The sequence below is a fragment of the Cupressus sempervirens genome, chromosome 9 (genome assembly GCF_028749045.1).
Source record: "Cupressus sempervirens isolate cs-2001-9-10 chromosome 9, ASM2874904v1, whole genome shotgun sequence".
NCBI lineage: Eukaryota > Viridiplantae > Streptophyta > Pinopsida > Cupressales > Cupressaceae > Cupressus > Cupressus sempervirens.
In genome coordinates, this window is record NC_143126.1 from 806707080 (window position 1) to 806724466 (window position 17387).

At 31.5% G+C, this 17387-nt stretch overlaps 1 protein-coding gene across 1 annotated transcript in view; it reads left to right on the forward strand.

Moving 5' to 3' along the window:
- Nucleotides 1-16733, forward strand: part of LOC149541155 (protochlorophyllide-dependent translocon component 52, chloroplastic-like) — a 399465-nt gene extending 382732 nt beyond the window's left edge. The window contains exon 7 of the mRNA XM_089802144.1: nt 16463-16733. Coding sequence (XP_089658270.1) covers nt 16463-16733 — 271 coding nt within the window. The remainder of the gene's footprint in view (nt 1-16462) is intronic.
- The last annotated feature ends 654 nt before the right edge of the window (nt 16734-17387 follow it).

Below are 17387 nucleotides of genomic sequence, written 5' to 3' on the forward strand. Positions count from 1 at the left end.
AGTAGAACTCTTCATTATACTCTTGAAAATATTTTCCCACTTGCTTCAACCCTTGCATTTTCTTCAACAAATCAAGCTCATAGGTCATGAGAATGAATTTTTGCTTCAATTTAGCTATCATTCAATCCCATCTAGTGATTTTTTCCTTTCCCTTTCTATTTCACTCTAACTGAACCTCTTGCCACCAAATCTTTGCATGTGCCTTCAGTTTCACCTTTGCAAACTTAACCCTATTAGGATCCTCAATATCTTCATACTCAAAGAACTCCTCCAGTTCATTGATCTAATTGATCAGCTCCTCTGCATTAATATTTCTTGAAAATGTGGGAACTTCAAACTTAGGTCTTTCTCCAATCTTGGAGATGGCCTTAAAAAGCCTCTCTTCCTCTAGGCATTTTCATCTACTTTGTCCTCATCCTCACTATCATCTCTTACAGGAGGATTTATTCCTCTATGCATTTGTTCTTCCAATTCTTGCATTTGTCTTTGGAGGGTTCTAAAACCCTCAGGTGTAATACTTATAGCTCTTCCATCACACTCTCTTTGTGGAGGCATTTTCACGCTTCCACTAAAACCCTAGTGCAAATTGCCTCACAATCAAAAATCTATCTACATGCTTAGCCCAAACTATGGTCCTGGTGTGAATTACCTCATAGTTGGTGATCTATCCACACACTCAAGAAATCTAGCTCTGATACCACTTGATGAAGGGTGCTCCCCTGAATACCATAAACACATAACAAAAACAAAGAAACAACAATATTTGAGAGAACAAAATATGGGCTTTCTATTATTGCTGCAAATAAGGAATTATAGAATTCAAGATTACAATATACTAACCCACATGGGCACCTTCATTACAAATATTTGTAAGAGAAAGATACAAAATTATCACTCAGAGCTACCTAGAACTGTCCTAAACAAACCTACGGGCCTTTCTAAAATTGGTACTTTTATGTCACTCAAGAAGGTTCTAGAAATTAATCGTTGAGGCTAACAAAACCCCAAATTACATAAATTAAATTTATTACATTAGAGTCAGCTCAAAGAATTACAAACTTAATTTTTATGACCATGAGTAAGGTAACCAAACTTCCAGAGACCATAACTCACAAACCGTAGCTCTGATTGACTATTATAACCACTTTTTGGAAAGGGTAGATCTTGAACTACAATGCTTGAGATGTGATGTGACATTCACTCAATGTTTTATCCCATTTTGGAGCCCCTAAATCCTTCAAAATAGAGTTCAAATATATTTTTGCAAAATTTTCCACTGAAAATCTGTAATAACTTCTCTGATATGGAAGCTGGAGCCATGCACTTTTTATGGTAGGCTTATAATTTTGAAATAAACCTTCCTGACAAAAATTAGAAAATTCTAAGCTCAAATTAAAAGCTTACTAAAAATGGTAGCCCCCTTGTCTTCTAGTCCTTATTAAAATAGAAAAGCCTAAAACTAAAAAGATACAAGTAAAAAGTAAAAATATTTTTGGGTGATGCAAGATTTCCCTCACACACAGGATTCTCCTGCATCACATATGTACTGAATGTTGTAGAAGAATCCTAACAAGGTCTATCCTCTAACAAGGAATATTTATATTAGTATATCATCTTGTGGGTACCATCCCCATTAGGGTTTCCCCTTGATCAAGGGTTTCCCTAGTTAACATACTTGGTGTTAATTGTGTATGAGTATCTTGTTGTGGTTTTAGTTTATATTACTCACATGGTTAAGTTTGTTTAAGGTTGATGTTTGTGATAATAGTTGAATAACTAATTCACCCCCCCTTTGAGTTATATCAATGGGCTATGTATTCTAACAATTGTTATTCGAGCTTTGTCATAGGTTCAAATCTTGTGGGCCATGGCAAGTGATGCTAGGAGGGGGATTGTTGGCAGTGGGCCAGCATCCCTTATAGGATTTGTGGCATGGTTTAACCACCTCCTATGTTAAATAAGCCATGTGGTTGTATCTTGCATTAACATGTTGATCTTTTAACACAATGACTGTCAACATGATGACTTATAAGTGTGTATGAGGAAGAGATATCTCTTTAGGGAGATTTAGACAGATGCATGTAAAGAAGCAAGAATATGCACCTGATGTGAATATGATGTACTATGATATTTTTATTGTGAAGTGAACAATTGATGTCTATCAAGAGATATGATTTTCATCTATTGTTTTGAGATCTTTTAGTGTATGAACAATTAATGTTCGTTCTAGAAACAAGAGGATTTTAGATCAATGAAGAGGATTTGAGATGATAGCAGCAACAATAGAGTACAGTTTGGTACTCTTGGAACTTAGATATTTTTTATCTATGTTTCCATCAATGCCAAAGGGGGAGATTTTTAGCATGAATGCTAATAATACTACATTGGGGTAGTATCCTAACCATTAGAGAGTATTGACATGTTGCATTCATGACTATGTTTGTCATTGATGTCAACATAGCAATGTTTCTATGAAGACTAGGAAAATAGAAGTCAGAGATCTTACTGGTATAGACAATGGTTTAATTGTCTGGTAATGCACAATTTAGACATGTTCCAAACTATGTCTTGATGATGTGGTTAAGTGCACATAGTCTAAGTCAATGGCGTATGATAGTTGTACCTAATTTATTGAAAGAAGTGCAAAAACAAAGCATTGGAAAATAATGTTTTGATGATTGATTGTTATCTTTCACCTAAGATGTAATGAAGAAGTGTGCAATCACAAAGTGATAGAAGATAGTTGTGTGGTGATGTCAGCAAGTGTACAAGACCTGGTATCACATGTGTAAAGTTTTGTATAGACTGTGAGCCAACAATGCTATTGTAATTGTAATTGTAATTGAATTAATTATCTTATTATAATTAATTGGAAAAGCCTCAAGGTTGACTCAATTAATTATTATGAAGATATGGTATAAAGGAAAGTTCTTTTCCTTGTTTATAAATAGTATCCATTGAATTGTATTTTGTGAAGTTTAAAAAGGAGCAAAGTGTTTTCCAAATGTGAGTAAGTGATCCAAGGGATTATTGGATTTCATAGAGCAGAGATGGGATATTCATTTCACAAGCTAAGTACTTGAAAGACTTGTTGAAAAGATTTGGATTAGAGAGTTGTAAATCTATTGGTACACCCATGATAAGTAGTCATAAGTTATCTAGCAAAGATGAGACACCTATAGTTGAGTAGAAGAAGTGTAGATCTATGATTAGTAGATTGCAATATCTGACTCATATCAAACTAGATATAGAAAATGTAGTTGGGATTGTAGCTAGATTTGAATTTGATCCTAAAGAGTACCATTATACAACAATAAAGAGAATATTCATATATTTGAAAGGAACATTTAATTATGAGATTTGGTATTACATATCAAGTGATTTTACTTTTTGTACATAGATTGATGTAGATTGGGTAGGTAGTATGGATGATAGAAATAACATCAGTGGTGGAGCATTCTTTCTTGGAGAAAGATTGGCTTCTTGGCTGAGCAAGAAATATGATTGTATTTCATAGAGTATAGCTGAGGTTGAGTATGTTGCAGTAGAAAATAACTATAATCAAGTTATATGGATGAAGAAACTATTGAAGGATATTGGAATTGAGTTTATAGAACCTATTATCATTTACTATGATAACACAAGTACAGTGAGTATGTCTAAGAATCATGTATTACATTCTAAGATGAAGCATATATCTATCAAGTATCATGTTTTGAGAGAAAAGACAATAGAAGAGGAGATAAGACTGGAGTATGTAAGTACTAAAGATCAAATTGTAGATATCTTTAAAAATCCTTTTCCTAAAGATACTTTGAGTACCTAATAGGTATGATTGGGGTTATGCCCCTACCTACTACTCAGTAGATGATGCAAGGAGTGCATCAGTCTAGTAGTACAAAGCACTATGGTTAGACTGGACTAAATTTTGATGCTTCATGTATGGGGGAGTATTTGGTATGTATTGATTCATTAAGGAATCTTGGTATTTGATATTTGGTATTGAATAGTGTCTTGGACACTTGAGTTGATTAAAGAGTTGAAGAAGTAGTTATAGCAATTGGTATGTAATAATTGGTATCAGAGCTTGGTTATAGGTTTGAATCCCATGGGCCGCAATGAGTGATGCTAGGAGGGGGATTTTTGGTAGTGGGCTAGCATCACTTTTAGGATTCATGACATGGTTTAGCCAGCTCCTGTGTTAAATAAGTTGTGTGGTTGCATCATGCATTAACAATTTAATCTTTAGTACAATAACAAACATGACAACTTTCAAGTTTTTAACACTTATACCAATTGTTTTAGGCCTTTGACATTGATGTCAATGGGGAAGAGAATGAAAATGAAAAACATCTCCTAAGAAATGGGGGAGAAGAACTCATAAGTATGTATGAGGAAGATATATGTCTTTAGGGAGATTTAGATAGATTCATGTAGAGAAGAAAGAGTATGCACCTAATGTGCATCTAATGTATTATGAAATTTTTAGTGTGAAGTAAAAAATTAACATGTATCAAGAGAGAGGATTTGCATCTATTGTGTTGAGATATTTTAGCATGTGAACAATTGATGTCAATTCTAGCAGCTAAAGGATTTCAGATTGATGAAGAGGATTTGAGATGACAACAACAATAATAGAGTAGAGTTTGGTATTCTTGGTACTTAGATGTTTTTTTGTCTATGTTGCCATCAATACCAAAGGGTGATATTTTTAGCATGAATATTGATGATACTATATTGGGGGAGTATCCTAAGCATTGGAGAGTATTGGTATGTTGCATTCATGACTATGTTTGTCATTAATGTCAACGTAGTAGTGTTTTTGTGAAGACTCGAAGAGAAACAATCAAAGATTTTATTGGTATGGACAATGGTTTGATTTTATGGTGATGTGTAGTTAAGGACATATTCTAGACTATGTTTTGATGATATGGTTAAGGGCACAAAGTCGAAGTCAATGGCATATGATAGTTACACACAATTTACTGAGAGCAATGCAAAAACATTGGAAAACATTATTCTAATGATTGATTACTATATTTCATTTGAGATGTAATGAAGAAGTGCACAATCACATAGTTACAGAAGATAGTTATGTGGTGATGTCACCAAGTGTACAAGACCTATTATCGGATGTGTGAAGTTTTGTATAGATTGTGAGCCAATAATACTATTATAATTGTAATTTAATTAATTATCTTATTATAATTAATTGGGAAAGCCTCAAGGCCAACTCAAGGAATTATTATGAAGATGTAGTATAAAGGAAAGTTGTTTTCCTTGTTTGTAAATAGTATCCATTAAATTGTATTTTGTGAAGTGTTAGAAGGAGCACAATGCTTACTAAATGCAAGTAATTGATCCAAGGGATTGTTGGATGTGTAGTATGAGATCTAGATATAAGATCTGAAGGAGAAAAAGTCTAGTTGACGGGATAGAGATAGAGGAAGGAAGTACATTTTAGTTCTATTATTCTATAAGGAATAATAGAAAGATCATTTGGACAATGGGTTCATTGGTCTTAACCTTGAAGTTGTTTGGGCTGTGGGTCTAGTTGTCTTCCACAACTCCCAATAGGGTTGGGACAATTTCTAATAGAGTTGGAATCTCATAACATGGATTCAAAGTCTCCTATTAGGGACTCATAAGTACTAAATGTTGTAATATACTCTCAACAGGGTCTATCCTCTAACAAGGAATATTTATATTAGTACATCATCTTGTGGGTACCATCCCCACTGAGGTTTTCCCTCTGATCAAGGGTTTTCCTAGTTTAAATATCTAGTGTTAATTGTATATAAGTATTTTTTTGTGGTTTCAATTTATATTACTCACATGGTTAAGTTTGTTTAAGGTTGATGTTTGTGATAATAGTTGGATAATTGATTCACCACCCCCCTCTCAGTTATATTAGTGGACTATATATTATAACAACCAAACTAATCCTTGGCATGAAAATTTGCAAATATTGGAAGAACAAAAAATTGACATTATCTTAGGTTGATTATATTGAGAAGGTGTTGCAACATTTCTCTATGGAGAATGCTAAAGCTATTAGCACACCTTTACCTAGTCATTTGAAGTTGGCTAAGGAGATGTTTTCAAAGACACAAGAAGAGGAGGATATAATTTCCAAGGTACCTTATGCTTCAGCTATAGGAATCTTGATGTATGTTATGGTATGTACAAGGCCAAATATTGCACATGTAGTTGGATTTTTTAGTAGGTATACAAGTCATCCAAAAATTGAGCATTAGAATGCAGTCAAATGCATTCTGAGATATTTGAGAGAAACATCCAGTAAGCATTTACACTTTGAGGGCTCTACTACTAACTTATAGGGATATGTTGACTCAAATTTGGCAAGGGATATTGATACCAAGTAGAGTACTATAGGTTATGTATTTACTACTAGTGGGGTAGTAGTGAGTTGGTTTATCGATTGTTGAAGGTTAATGACTTATCTACTACAGAGGTAGGGTATATTTCTTCTAAAGAGGCATCCAAGGAGATGATATTGCTTCATTTATTTCTTGAATAATCGGGACACCCTCAGAGGGATAATTATATTTTTATAGATAGTCATAGTTTCATTCATCTTGCAAAGAATTTTTCTCTAGATTCAAAGACAAAACACATACAACTGTGGTACCATTTCATTCAGTCAGTTTTGGATGATGGATAATTAAAGCTAGACAAGATACATGTAGATGGAAATCTAGCAAATATATTTACAAAGGTAGTGACAAGGGAGAAGATGAACTCCTCTTCATCTTTGGTTGGTCTTCTCAAATGAACAAGATAAAAGAATAGTTGAGTCCAGGGTAGTTTGATCTAGTGGGAGGCCCGTGTGGTAGAGGTATTTCTATAGGATCAGTCTCCAAGTATGAGGTTATTGTTTAGTGTGGAGCCTAATCAGCCCCTAAGTGGGAGATTATAATCAAGTTGTAATCACTAGATAGTAATAATATTGGAGTGGTTGTTTGGTAGATGTAGCCTAGGGGTTTGGTGATCCACATTAAATCTTAGTGTCTTGTGTTCTCTTCTAAGTGAATTATTATTTTTTGATATTGGTTATACTTGCATGTAATTCTTGTTTTTGTTTGTGGTTAATCCTAACACACCCATAACACATGTTATCACACAAACACAATTTTCAGAAGGAGAAGATGTAAAGATGGTTTAAACTAAGAGAAAATTATTCAGACTAGTTGAAGTGAAACGAGAATCACCAAATTCTCCTAAGAATAAAATTATTAAGCCTATGGTAGCAAGACCTAGAAAAAGGAAAAAGAAGATAATTCAAGTAATAAAAAATATGATGAGAGGAAATATTGAGTCCAAGAAGAAAATAGAAAAGAAACCTAAAGTTGTGATCTCGGGAAGGAAGGCATGGAAGCCTAAGATTGAAAAGCTAAACAACATAATCATTAATGAAGGTACTTTTATTCAATTAAATAAGTATTATCATTTGTACACTAGAATTGATAGAGTAGATCTTGAGAAAACTATTATTAGACATATGATACTATCTAATAAGAAGTTTGAGGACTTGAAAGATGAGATCCAAAAAGATCTCTATCAAATATTAATCAATAAAAGGAAGAGGGTAACTGATGAAGATAAGGGCATTTGGAAAAAACTAGATAAGAAAGCTATACCAAGTAGACATTAATGAGAATATGGGTAGTTTGATGAAGAGTCTTGAACCTTATCTTAGGAACAAGATGAGAAATTTTGATAATGGGAGGAAATTATTAGGAAGTAAATGAAGAGATAGAGAAAGCTATAGTTCAAATGATGACTGATCTAAACAAGGCAGCAACAACACCTCAAGTCACTATTGGAAATGATTCAATGTAGATTGATAATACTAAAATGATGATACAACTAAGGATATATTTAAAAATTGTGGCCCCAATATTAACAATTTGACTAGCTACACCATCTTAGAGGAAGATGAGGTAGAAAACAAGAAGAAAGAAGAGGATGAGGAAAATAAAATGAAGAAAGAGGAAGAAGAGAAAATGCAGAAAGAGAAGGAAGAGAGAAAGAAAGAGGTAGGAAGGAAGAGAAAAGAGGATGAAGAGAAAAATAAGGAAGAAAAAAATAGAAAATAAAAAGAAGCAAAGAGAAAAGAAGAAAGGAAGAGAAAAGAGGGTGAGGAGAAGAAGAAGAACGAAGAAGAGGAAAAAAAGATGGAAGAAGAAGAGAGGAAGAAGAGAGGAAGAAGAAGAAAAGAAAAAGAAAGAAGAAGAAGAGAAGAAGAAAAAAGGAAGAGGAAGAGAAGAAGAGAAGAAGAGGAGAAGAAGAAAATAGAGGAAGAAAAGAAGAAGGTTAGTGTACCCAACTCATCTAGGACACCCTTAACTCTTGAAACCCTAACAAGATCTGATGATAATGCTAAACCTAGATGGTCTCATCATTGAGCAAGATAACTAACAAGAATAGAAAGGTAAAAATCTTGTAGAGATACCTAATAGGTGTGATAGAGAAGTTGCAGAGAACCCTAGCTGTAAAGATGATAGACCCTGATCTAAAAGATATAGAAAAAGATTTGATTCATGATTTTGATGCTAAACTCACAAGTCTATTTGATGTGGTAGTAGTACAAGCCCAAGCTAAACATGAATTAAAAATATTTGATGCCATCTACCAAAACATCATAAATGACTTTAGCACTCCTAATGAATGCATCAAGGAGTTGAGTAGATGTGAGAAAGAAGGTAAGGATTGTATGCCAAATGTGAAACGTCATTTAAATTCACCAAGGATTGTGAAGATGAGATGAAGATGAAGTGTAATGAGGTACATGCACTAGTAGGTCAACATCAACAACCAAGTATAAAGATTGAAAACATTGAGACAAAAATAGGGAAGATTTATGATGAGATAAGTCTCATAGAGATGAAAAAAAAAAGGATAAAAAAGATGTTCTTACTTCTAAGAGAATATTTGTATTTAAAGAACAATACACTTGAGCAAAAATTGGAAGAATGTTTAAAAGTGAAGACATCTTGACAAGTTTTTCATTTAGACCTAAATTTAGTTGAAATAACATCCTATGGGTTGTGCACTATACTTAATAAATTAGATGGAGTCAAGGACACATGGGAGAACTTTAAGAGTTTGACAAAAAGATTTGATGACTATGTCACACATGTATCAGCTTAATACAGAGGTAAAAAGATTTGAAATTTTGACTTGTGCATGGATTTTGACACCTTTGTCATTGATGGCAAAGGAGGAGTGATATAAGAAAGTGTTGTAGAATGTAAGGTTGAGTAACATAATAAATGTAAAAGAGTATGATGTATATAGAAAAGGGGGATTAGTAATTAGGAAAATTATTATAATGTATAGGAGATATAAGGAAATATGGCTATAAATGTAATGATCCACAATTTTGAAATTTTATAAATTTTGTAAAGGCCAAGTTTTGTAAAAGTTTTGAACAATATTTTAAGACTTAGCCAATTTTCCCATATGTTTCTATCAATTACAAAGGGGGAATTTTTGGAAATTTTGCTAATAGGAAAAGTTAGAATAAAGTGAGAGTTGACATTTATGACAACATATACTTTGTAAAAAAAAGGTGTTGTGTATAGATCAAGATTTCATAATTAAACATTGAAAATAGAGATTTGATAAGTGTAGTTTATAGAGGAATTATTGGCATAATTGTACTTGGTTATAGACTTTATAGAGTGTTAGGATGATGTATGTAAGTGTGCAAGTCAGTATGGTCAGTATAAAAGAAGATATGATAGATTTACTAGTTGTGATAGTACATAGGCAAAACATAGCATAAAAGTAAATGAGTAATTATGAGTTAAGGAAATATTTTGTCTACAAAATAATTACTTCAATATTTAGGGATGACATTCTACAGGTTAACCTTAAGAGGGAAAGAGTTAGTTTTTCATTTTGTCAAGCATGTGAAAGCTTGAAGGTCGATTGGAAAATTTTTGTAAATTGTAAGGGTATAAAAGAAAGATTGCAATATGCAAAGTGTGTGGAATAAAATGAAAACTTTATGTGATACAAAGTTTTATGTATGATTAGAGGATTTCAAAGTTTGTAATGAGATGTAGTAACATATCAAATATTTAAGATGTCAACAATAAGCAAGAGGTATTTGTGTCTATCTCTTTGTATCAAGGAACTATATTGTATATTGCATTTTGGGGTAGTCAGATCATCTTACATATAATTTGTAATTTTATACAACAACTCCTAAGAGGGATGGGTCTTTTAATAGGGATATGTCCTCTAACAAGGACTGAGACTCTATATGTATGCAATAGACTCTTAACAGGTCAATATCCTTAACCAAATACTTTTGATTAGTGGATCATTTTGTCGGTATCATCCCCACTAGTGTTTTCCCTTGGACAAGGCTTCCCTAGTTAAAAAAGTGGTGTTATGAATTCTCTTTATGTATTCTTATGTTTACTATTCAATATTGTTAGATTGATTTCTTATGAAAGTTACAAGGAAATTAATATTATCTAATTTTGGGCTAAAGTTTGTAGAATACTAACTCACCCCCCCTCTCAGTATTCCCCTATTTCTAAAATATGTCAACATGAATTTTTTTTTTATTTATCAAGGATTTAGGGAGGGCATAATTCAATTTTTTTAGTGGTTGACAAGTTTTCAAAGAAGACATATTGCATTCCCTACAAGAAGACTAGTGATAGTGTTTGTTGGTAAATTGTTTTGTCACCTAGAAAGCACATGATTTAGCCCAATGGAATATGTGGCAAGTCAATTTCTCCAATATTTGGATGTGCCCTTGATATCTAGCCTTCATTTGTATTTAGAGGGGTAGTTTCCTCATAAGATGTAATTTTGGTTTTCAAATTGAAAAATGTATTCAAACTTTAAAAGATATGAAAAAAGCTATGAAAATGAATACACCAAACCACTTTCAAGCCTCCTATAACCAATTGCAATTACTAACAAGAGAAATCAAGAACTATGCTTAAAGGCTAACATTATCATAGTGGTAATTTGATGTTTCATTAACATTTGCACAATACTATGAAAATATCAATTACAAACATAACCAACACTGAAACAGATCAGATTTTATAGAAAAGGGAACACAAAATGTACTTTCTTTTATTTCTAAATACCAAGAACATAAGAGAATTGATTATTACAAGAACAAGAATTTTATGCACTTTCCAAAAATTGTCTTTCTATCAAAACACAAGTGTCCCTTGTCTCTAAATCCAAAAAGTCCCTTATTACAATGAGATTTAGAAATTTATAGCTATTCTAGAATAACCAAATTTTTGAGTTCATAACTACTCAAAAAGTTAGAGTTTGAACTATTTTTAAGATGGTTCATAACTAATTCTAACTTTCACAACTCTATCTTTCAAACCTTAAGTTTTAAAAAGTTATCTAACTCTCAAACTCTAACTTTCTAACCTTAACTTTCAAAAAGTTAAAGTTGATAGAAAGAGAGAAAATTCTAGTAGGTAGAGAGAGAAAACTTTAGTTCATAAAGATAGAAATGTTTTATCGTTTAGAGAGAGAGAGAGAGAGAGAGAGAGAGAGAGAGAGAGAAGGTTTTAGTACATGGAGAGAAAAAAGTTCATAAAGAGAGAAGGTTTTAGTAAATAGAGAGAAGGTTTTAGTATGGGGAGAGAAGGTTTTTGCATTTTAAATTTACTCTCATTCTTGAACTAAACTTTCTTTTAACTTCTTGGGTAAATCATCAAGGTAATAGTGTTCATGCGGTAGAGTTTTTTTTTAGAGAAGTGGTGAGACTACGTGGTTTGCCAAAGGGTATGGTTTCAGATACCAAGTTTTTTGGGTATTTTTGGCACACATTATGGAAGAATTTAAAGATATATATTAATTTTATCTAATCACATCATCCATAGACTAGTGGATAGATAGAGGCTGTGAATAAGAGTTTGGGGAACTTCTTGAGATGCATGATAAGAGACAAGCCAAAAGGATGGGGTTTGATTTTACCATATGCAAAAAATTTATACAATAACTCTATCAATAAAAGCATAGGTATATCACTATTCCAAATTGTATATGGGATTAGTCCTATAAATTAATTTAAATTGAGGATGTTGTATAAAAGAGAGATAACTAGTGCTAAAGTTGAGGATTTTGCAGAATACTTGAATAACATCCATGAGGAGGTGAGGAACCATATTGTCAAGATGAATACACAATACAAGGCTAACATAGACAAAAAAAGGAGGTATAAGGAATTTTAGGTTGGGGATGAAGTCGTGGGTCACTTCAGTAGGGGGATATTTCTAGTTGGTACATATAATAAGCTAGGAAGGAAGAAATTTGGACTATACAAGATACTAAAAAAGTATGATTCGAGAAATGCCTATGAAGTAGAGTTTCTTGTTGAACTAAATATTCCAAAATTTATTATTTCAAATTTGATATAAGATCACAATTATGACATTGAAGATGAGGTCACATAAGTGCAGTGGAGTATTTTTGAAACTAATTTAGCTACAAAGGAGATTAAGGAGATAGTGGACAATCATGTTGGTAGAAATATTCAAACTCTTGAGTTGTGATGAATTTTGTTAGGGAAATTTGAACATACTTTTGACCACCAATAACATGATAAAATAGGGGAGGATTAGCCTCCAGGAAATTTAGGTAAACATGTTGATCATAACCAGGTTGGGGGTGAGATGGGGAATAAGAGGGTTTGAGGATAACCTCTTCATAATATGGAGGAAGGTGGGAGACATCTCTATGAAAGGGATCCATGCCAAAGTATTTAAAGAAAAAACTTTATATAAAATCTTGAAGAAACATAAAAGATCAAAAAGTCTCTTTACACACACTAACATTGTTACTACTTGAAATCAGTAGATGCATAGAGTAACCATAGTATTATATGAATGCCTACAAAGGCTAATTTCTCTAAGAATAATACCTAGATTCTTAATGAATGAAGGTCTCAAACTGGCTAACTAGTGGACTTATGAAGATGAAATTTTGCCCCACTAGGCATGCAAAAAATTGTTGTCACAAACTTCTACACCCATGCTTAAGGTACGACCCTCAAACGACCTCATGAAATATAGAAACAACTAGCAAGTGTAGGACTTTTGCTCGAGGTTGGATCTCTATAGAAGGCCAATTTTCTTGCAATTAGGATGCATATAACCTAAAACTTAGAGATGAAAGGTTGAAGGAATGCATGAAATTAAATTTCTAAAATATATAGTGGTGATGAACCTAATTGAACTCTGGTTACTACATCTTCCTATGAATGCACAACACATTAATGAAACACCCAAATACACATCTTAACTCTATTCCATCTTCTATAATCTTTCATGTAGGCTTGAATGAATGAAATATTGCAAGGAAAGAGATATTCACATTTCAATATCCATGAGAAGGTTAAACACAACATACAAATGTAAAAAATACAAAAGAAACATTCAAAGTGAGGCAAGATAAATGCACATACTAATGAATGGAAAGAAAAGGTTAAAACTATATATTTCATTGATATAAGGAAACGAAGAGTTATAATTGCAAAGAATAGGGCTTCTATAAGAGAACCATGGGAGAACCCCCTAAAAATGTTTACAAACTTTTCCTTTATAGGGTTAAGACATAACCCTAATTTCATATTTAGCTCAAACCCCAACCATGGTGGAGTTAAAGTTTAGAGAGAAACAAATCAAAACTTAGAAAGAAATCTAAGTTTTCCATGAACATTCATCCCTAACTGATAGTAAAATCCCAAAATTAATGCACCTAGCTAATAGAAGGATAAATTTGATAGCTTTAAATCCCTACAAGTAATAAACAAGCATGGAAATGCATTTTTTTTATGCAAAAAGGCCAAAAATGTTTCCTAAAAATAAAGAATTAGCCTTGAAAAAGTGTTGTGGATGCAAGCAACCAAAATGCACATTTGTCAAAAAAATGGGATGGGATAACACGTAGTATTAACCCACCCATGTACACATCTGTTAAGTTGATCGACATGGAAAAGATCAAATTTTATTAGAATATGTGATGAGCATTGATGAAGGTCCTTGTATTTTAATTGGATCGCACAAATGCAACAAAAGAACCCCCAATGAATGATTAAAACACCACCGCTAATGAAGAAATAGCATTAAAAAATAGCAAAAAGTAATTAATTTAGGAAGGTTTCAATATATCGCAAAGGGAAAAAAAGTGACTTTGTGTAGTGAAATACGAAAAATATTAGATGCTAACCTTGAAAGTTTAGCATGTTAACCCTCTATTGAAGAATACAACCCATTGAATTTTTTTGAGATTGGTTATATTTGATGGGCTAAATGGGGGAAAAATAGCCAAGAAGAATATTAAAATGCTCTAGAGGTTCTAGTGACAAGAATTGAGTATCAAACCATGGTCACACAATCTTCAATCAACAAAATTAACTTTTGATCAAAATAAAATCTTTCAAGAACTTTGAAAAGAAAGTCTCATTCAACCCTATTATAGGCTTTAAAGATATCTACCTCAAGGTCCTCAAGAGTCTTCTCTTCTCCATAGAGTGTAAATATTTATAGGTAGCACTCAAGGATTTTGTACTAAAGAAAAAGCCATTTCGATTGAGTTTTATCATGTTATAAAGAAAACGCTTGAGTGTGTTGACTAGGGCTTTAGATAGGTTTTTATAAATTATGTTATAAATTATTATTGGTCTAAAAGTTTAAAGAGAGAAAGGTTCTAGAATTCTAATTAATGAAGGAGCATGTATGTAAATGTTGGGATCTACAAATAGTTATAATAATTGAATATATAAGACCTAGAACTTAAATATTCCTTTTTTTTTCCTTTCCAATCAATCAAGATCTAAATTATACTTGTTGAGTAAGTTTTAAAATATGAACTTAACCTTTTACATTAAATAAATTTTTGTCTTGATACAACCAAAAGGTATATTGTCCAATTTATCATGATAAAAATGAGTCAATATATTTTCTATTTTTCACTTAATAGTAATTTACTTTTTTCCTTAATTCCAAAGCATATAAACATGTTAAATTATTGTCTTTTACTAAATCATAAAATATAATATATGTGAATATAAATATAATTCATTAATTCTTTAAAATGTAAATGTAAATGGATTTTCTCTTTTTAGTTGTCTACAATGAATGAGAGGTCACTTGATTTTAGAATAATTAAAAATAATAATTTTTTTGTACAACATGACATTAGATCACATGAGCATATTTGACTATAAATCTAATTCATTAATTCTTTAAAATGTAAATGTAAATGGATTTTCTCTTTTTAGTTCTCTAAAATGAATGAAGGTCACTTGATTTTAGAATAATTGAAAATAATATTTTTTATACAACATGAAATTAGATCACATGAACATAGATACAATGAAATATAGGTTAAAATGAAAAGGGGTATAATCAATTAAACATTGACATTTAAAATGAAGATGATCCCATGATTGCACACTTTACTTGGGATGAGACAAGAAATTTTTTTTATGTTAGATAAAGTTAACCAAGGAATTAGTGAGTAAACAAAATATGGATAAAATATATATAAGAAAAACATATATAAGTATCTACATATAGAATTAATACATATCAATAAGCATACATAAATAGGCCTAGAATTATATAGTTTGACACTATTTTCACATGTATGAGTATACATTGTCTCAAAACAGGCACATAACTAAATTAGAAATAAAAACAAATGTATTTCTCAATATTATAAATATCCATGATACAATAAATTTTAGAAATGGGTGTCTTTTATATCATTCAAGTTTTGTTAAATCTATATATTCCAATTCAAAGATAATAATGTTAGAAGATGTTTGGGAACACGTTTGTGTTGGAAAAATTGTTAGCACTCCCCTTAAGGTCTATGACAAGGACTAACTTCCTCATGTGGATTCTATAAGTTTAGTGGGTGTAGTGTAAAGTGATAGGTTAGACTTTTGCTGCAACAACAACCATACTTATAACAAGTGGTGTCAGAGCTTAGTCAAAGGTTTCAATCTCCTTGGGAAACACTAAGGGAGATATTGTTAGAAAAATGGTCACACTCCTCTTGGGGTTTATGACAAGGGACTAACTACATCTAATATATTCTAAAGTCTAGTGGTCATATAGAGAATTGATATGCCAATCTTTTGTGCTACAATAACCACACTTGCAAGTATTTTTATTAATTTACTTAAATTTTATATGCATCCACATTATCTAACCATTAGAAAATCCTTGATGCTAGTTGTTATTGAACTATTAAGCATGTTTATAAATTATAGTATGTGTACTTAAATAATAAATCATTTTGACTAATGTTATTATTCATTAATAATAAAATGATTTTGGCATGGTTTGTATTTTCATTTAGTTTTTTCCCATAATACTAAAAAATATTTTCCAAGATAAATTTATTAATTCATGTAGTTTTTTATATTTTTCAGATATCAATCTCATGTGATGAGATGTCGTAGTTGTAGAGGTGCACTAAGAGTATTCAAGGTTCTTGAAATCATTACAAGAGAATTACCCATCTTGTGTATTGCAATACTTGGATTTAAGGAAACTACTACGCAAGCATCATTAACATTAAATGTTTGGAATGTACTCTTGGTTGGACTTGCATTAGCTTCATGCTTGATATCACGATGGCTATCAAATTTCATCTACAAGACTTTTTATTTCCATGACTATAATCATGCTCTTGTGAAGTAAAATATATAGTCAATAATGACCTTGTAAAAACTAAAATACTTTCCTAGTTGTAAAAGGATGAGGTGGAATTAATTTGCAAGATCAAAAAGCTTATATTTATTTACAATTGAATATTTGTCTGATTGTTTATATCACTATTTCAAAAATTACTTGTACAATTATTAAACTTGTTTTGGTGAAATGAAAAATATGTATATTGAAATTATGTAATGTTCTATCTACTACCAATTAGGTCAAGTCAATATCGAGATTAAATTAATATTTAATTCATCAATAACAAGTACATTATATACCAACATATGTTTCTCTCTTTCTTCTATTTTTCAAGCAACTTTCGAATTAAAATTTCTTCAATTTTATGTCTTAGAAGCATTTTATTATAGTGGTAATTGAATGAAAAATAAAAATATCTATAAATTGTTAGTATTTACTTTGTTTATTAAAAGATAATGATCATTATAGGATTATAACAAGATTTGAGAAATTCAGTTGTAAGTTCAATGTGATTTTTAATAACGTGTGTTCTATATAGTAAGGTAGTATATAAAGACTATTAGAAATGCAATATTAATCATTGCTAATGACTATGAATTACATTTATTTTTAGGAACATTTGATAGTCTTCTTAGGTTTAAAGTATGGTGTGTTGAACAC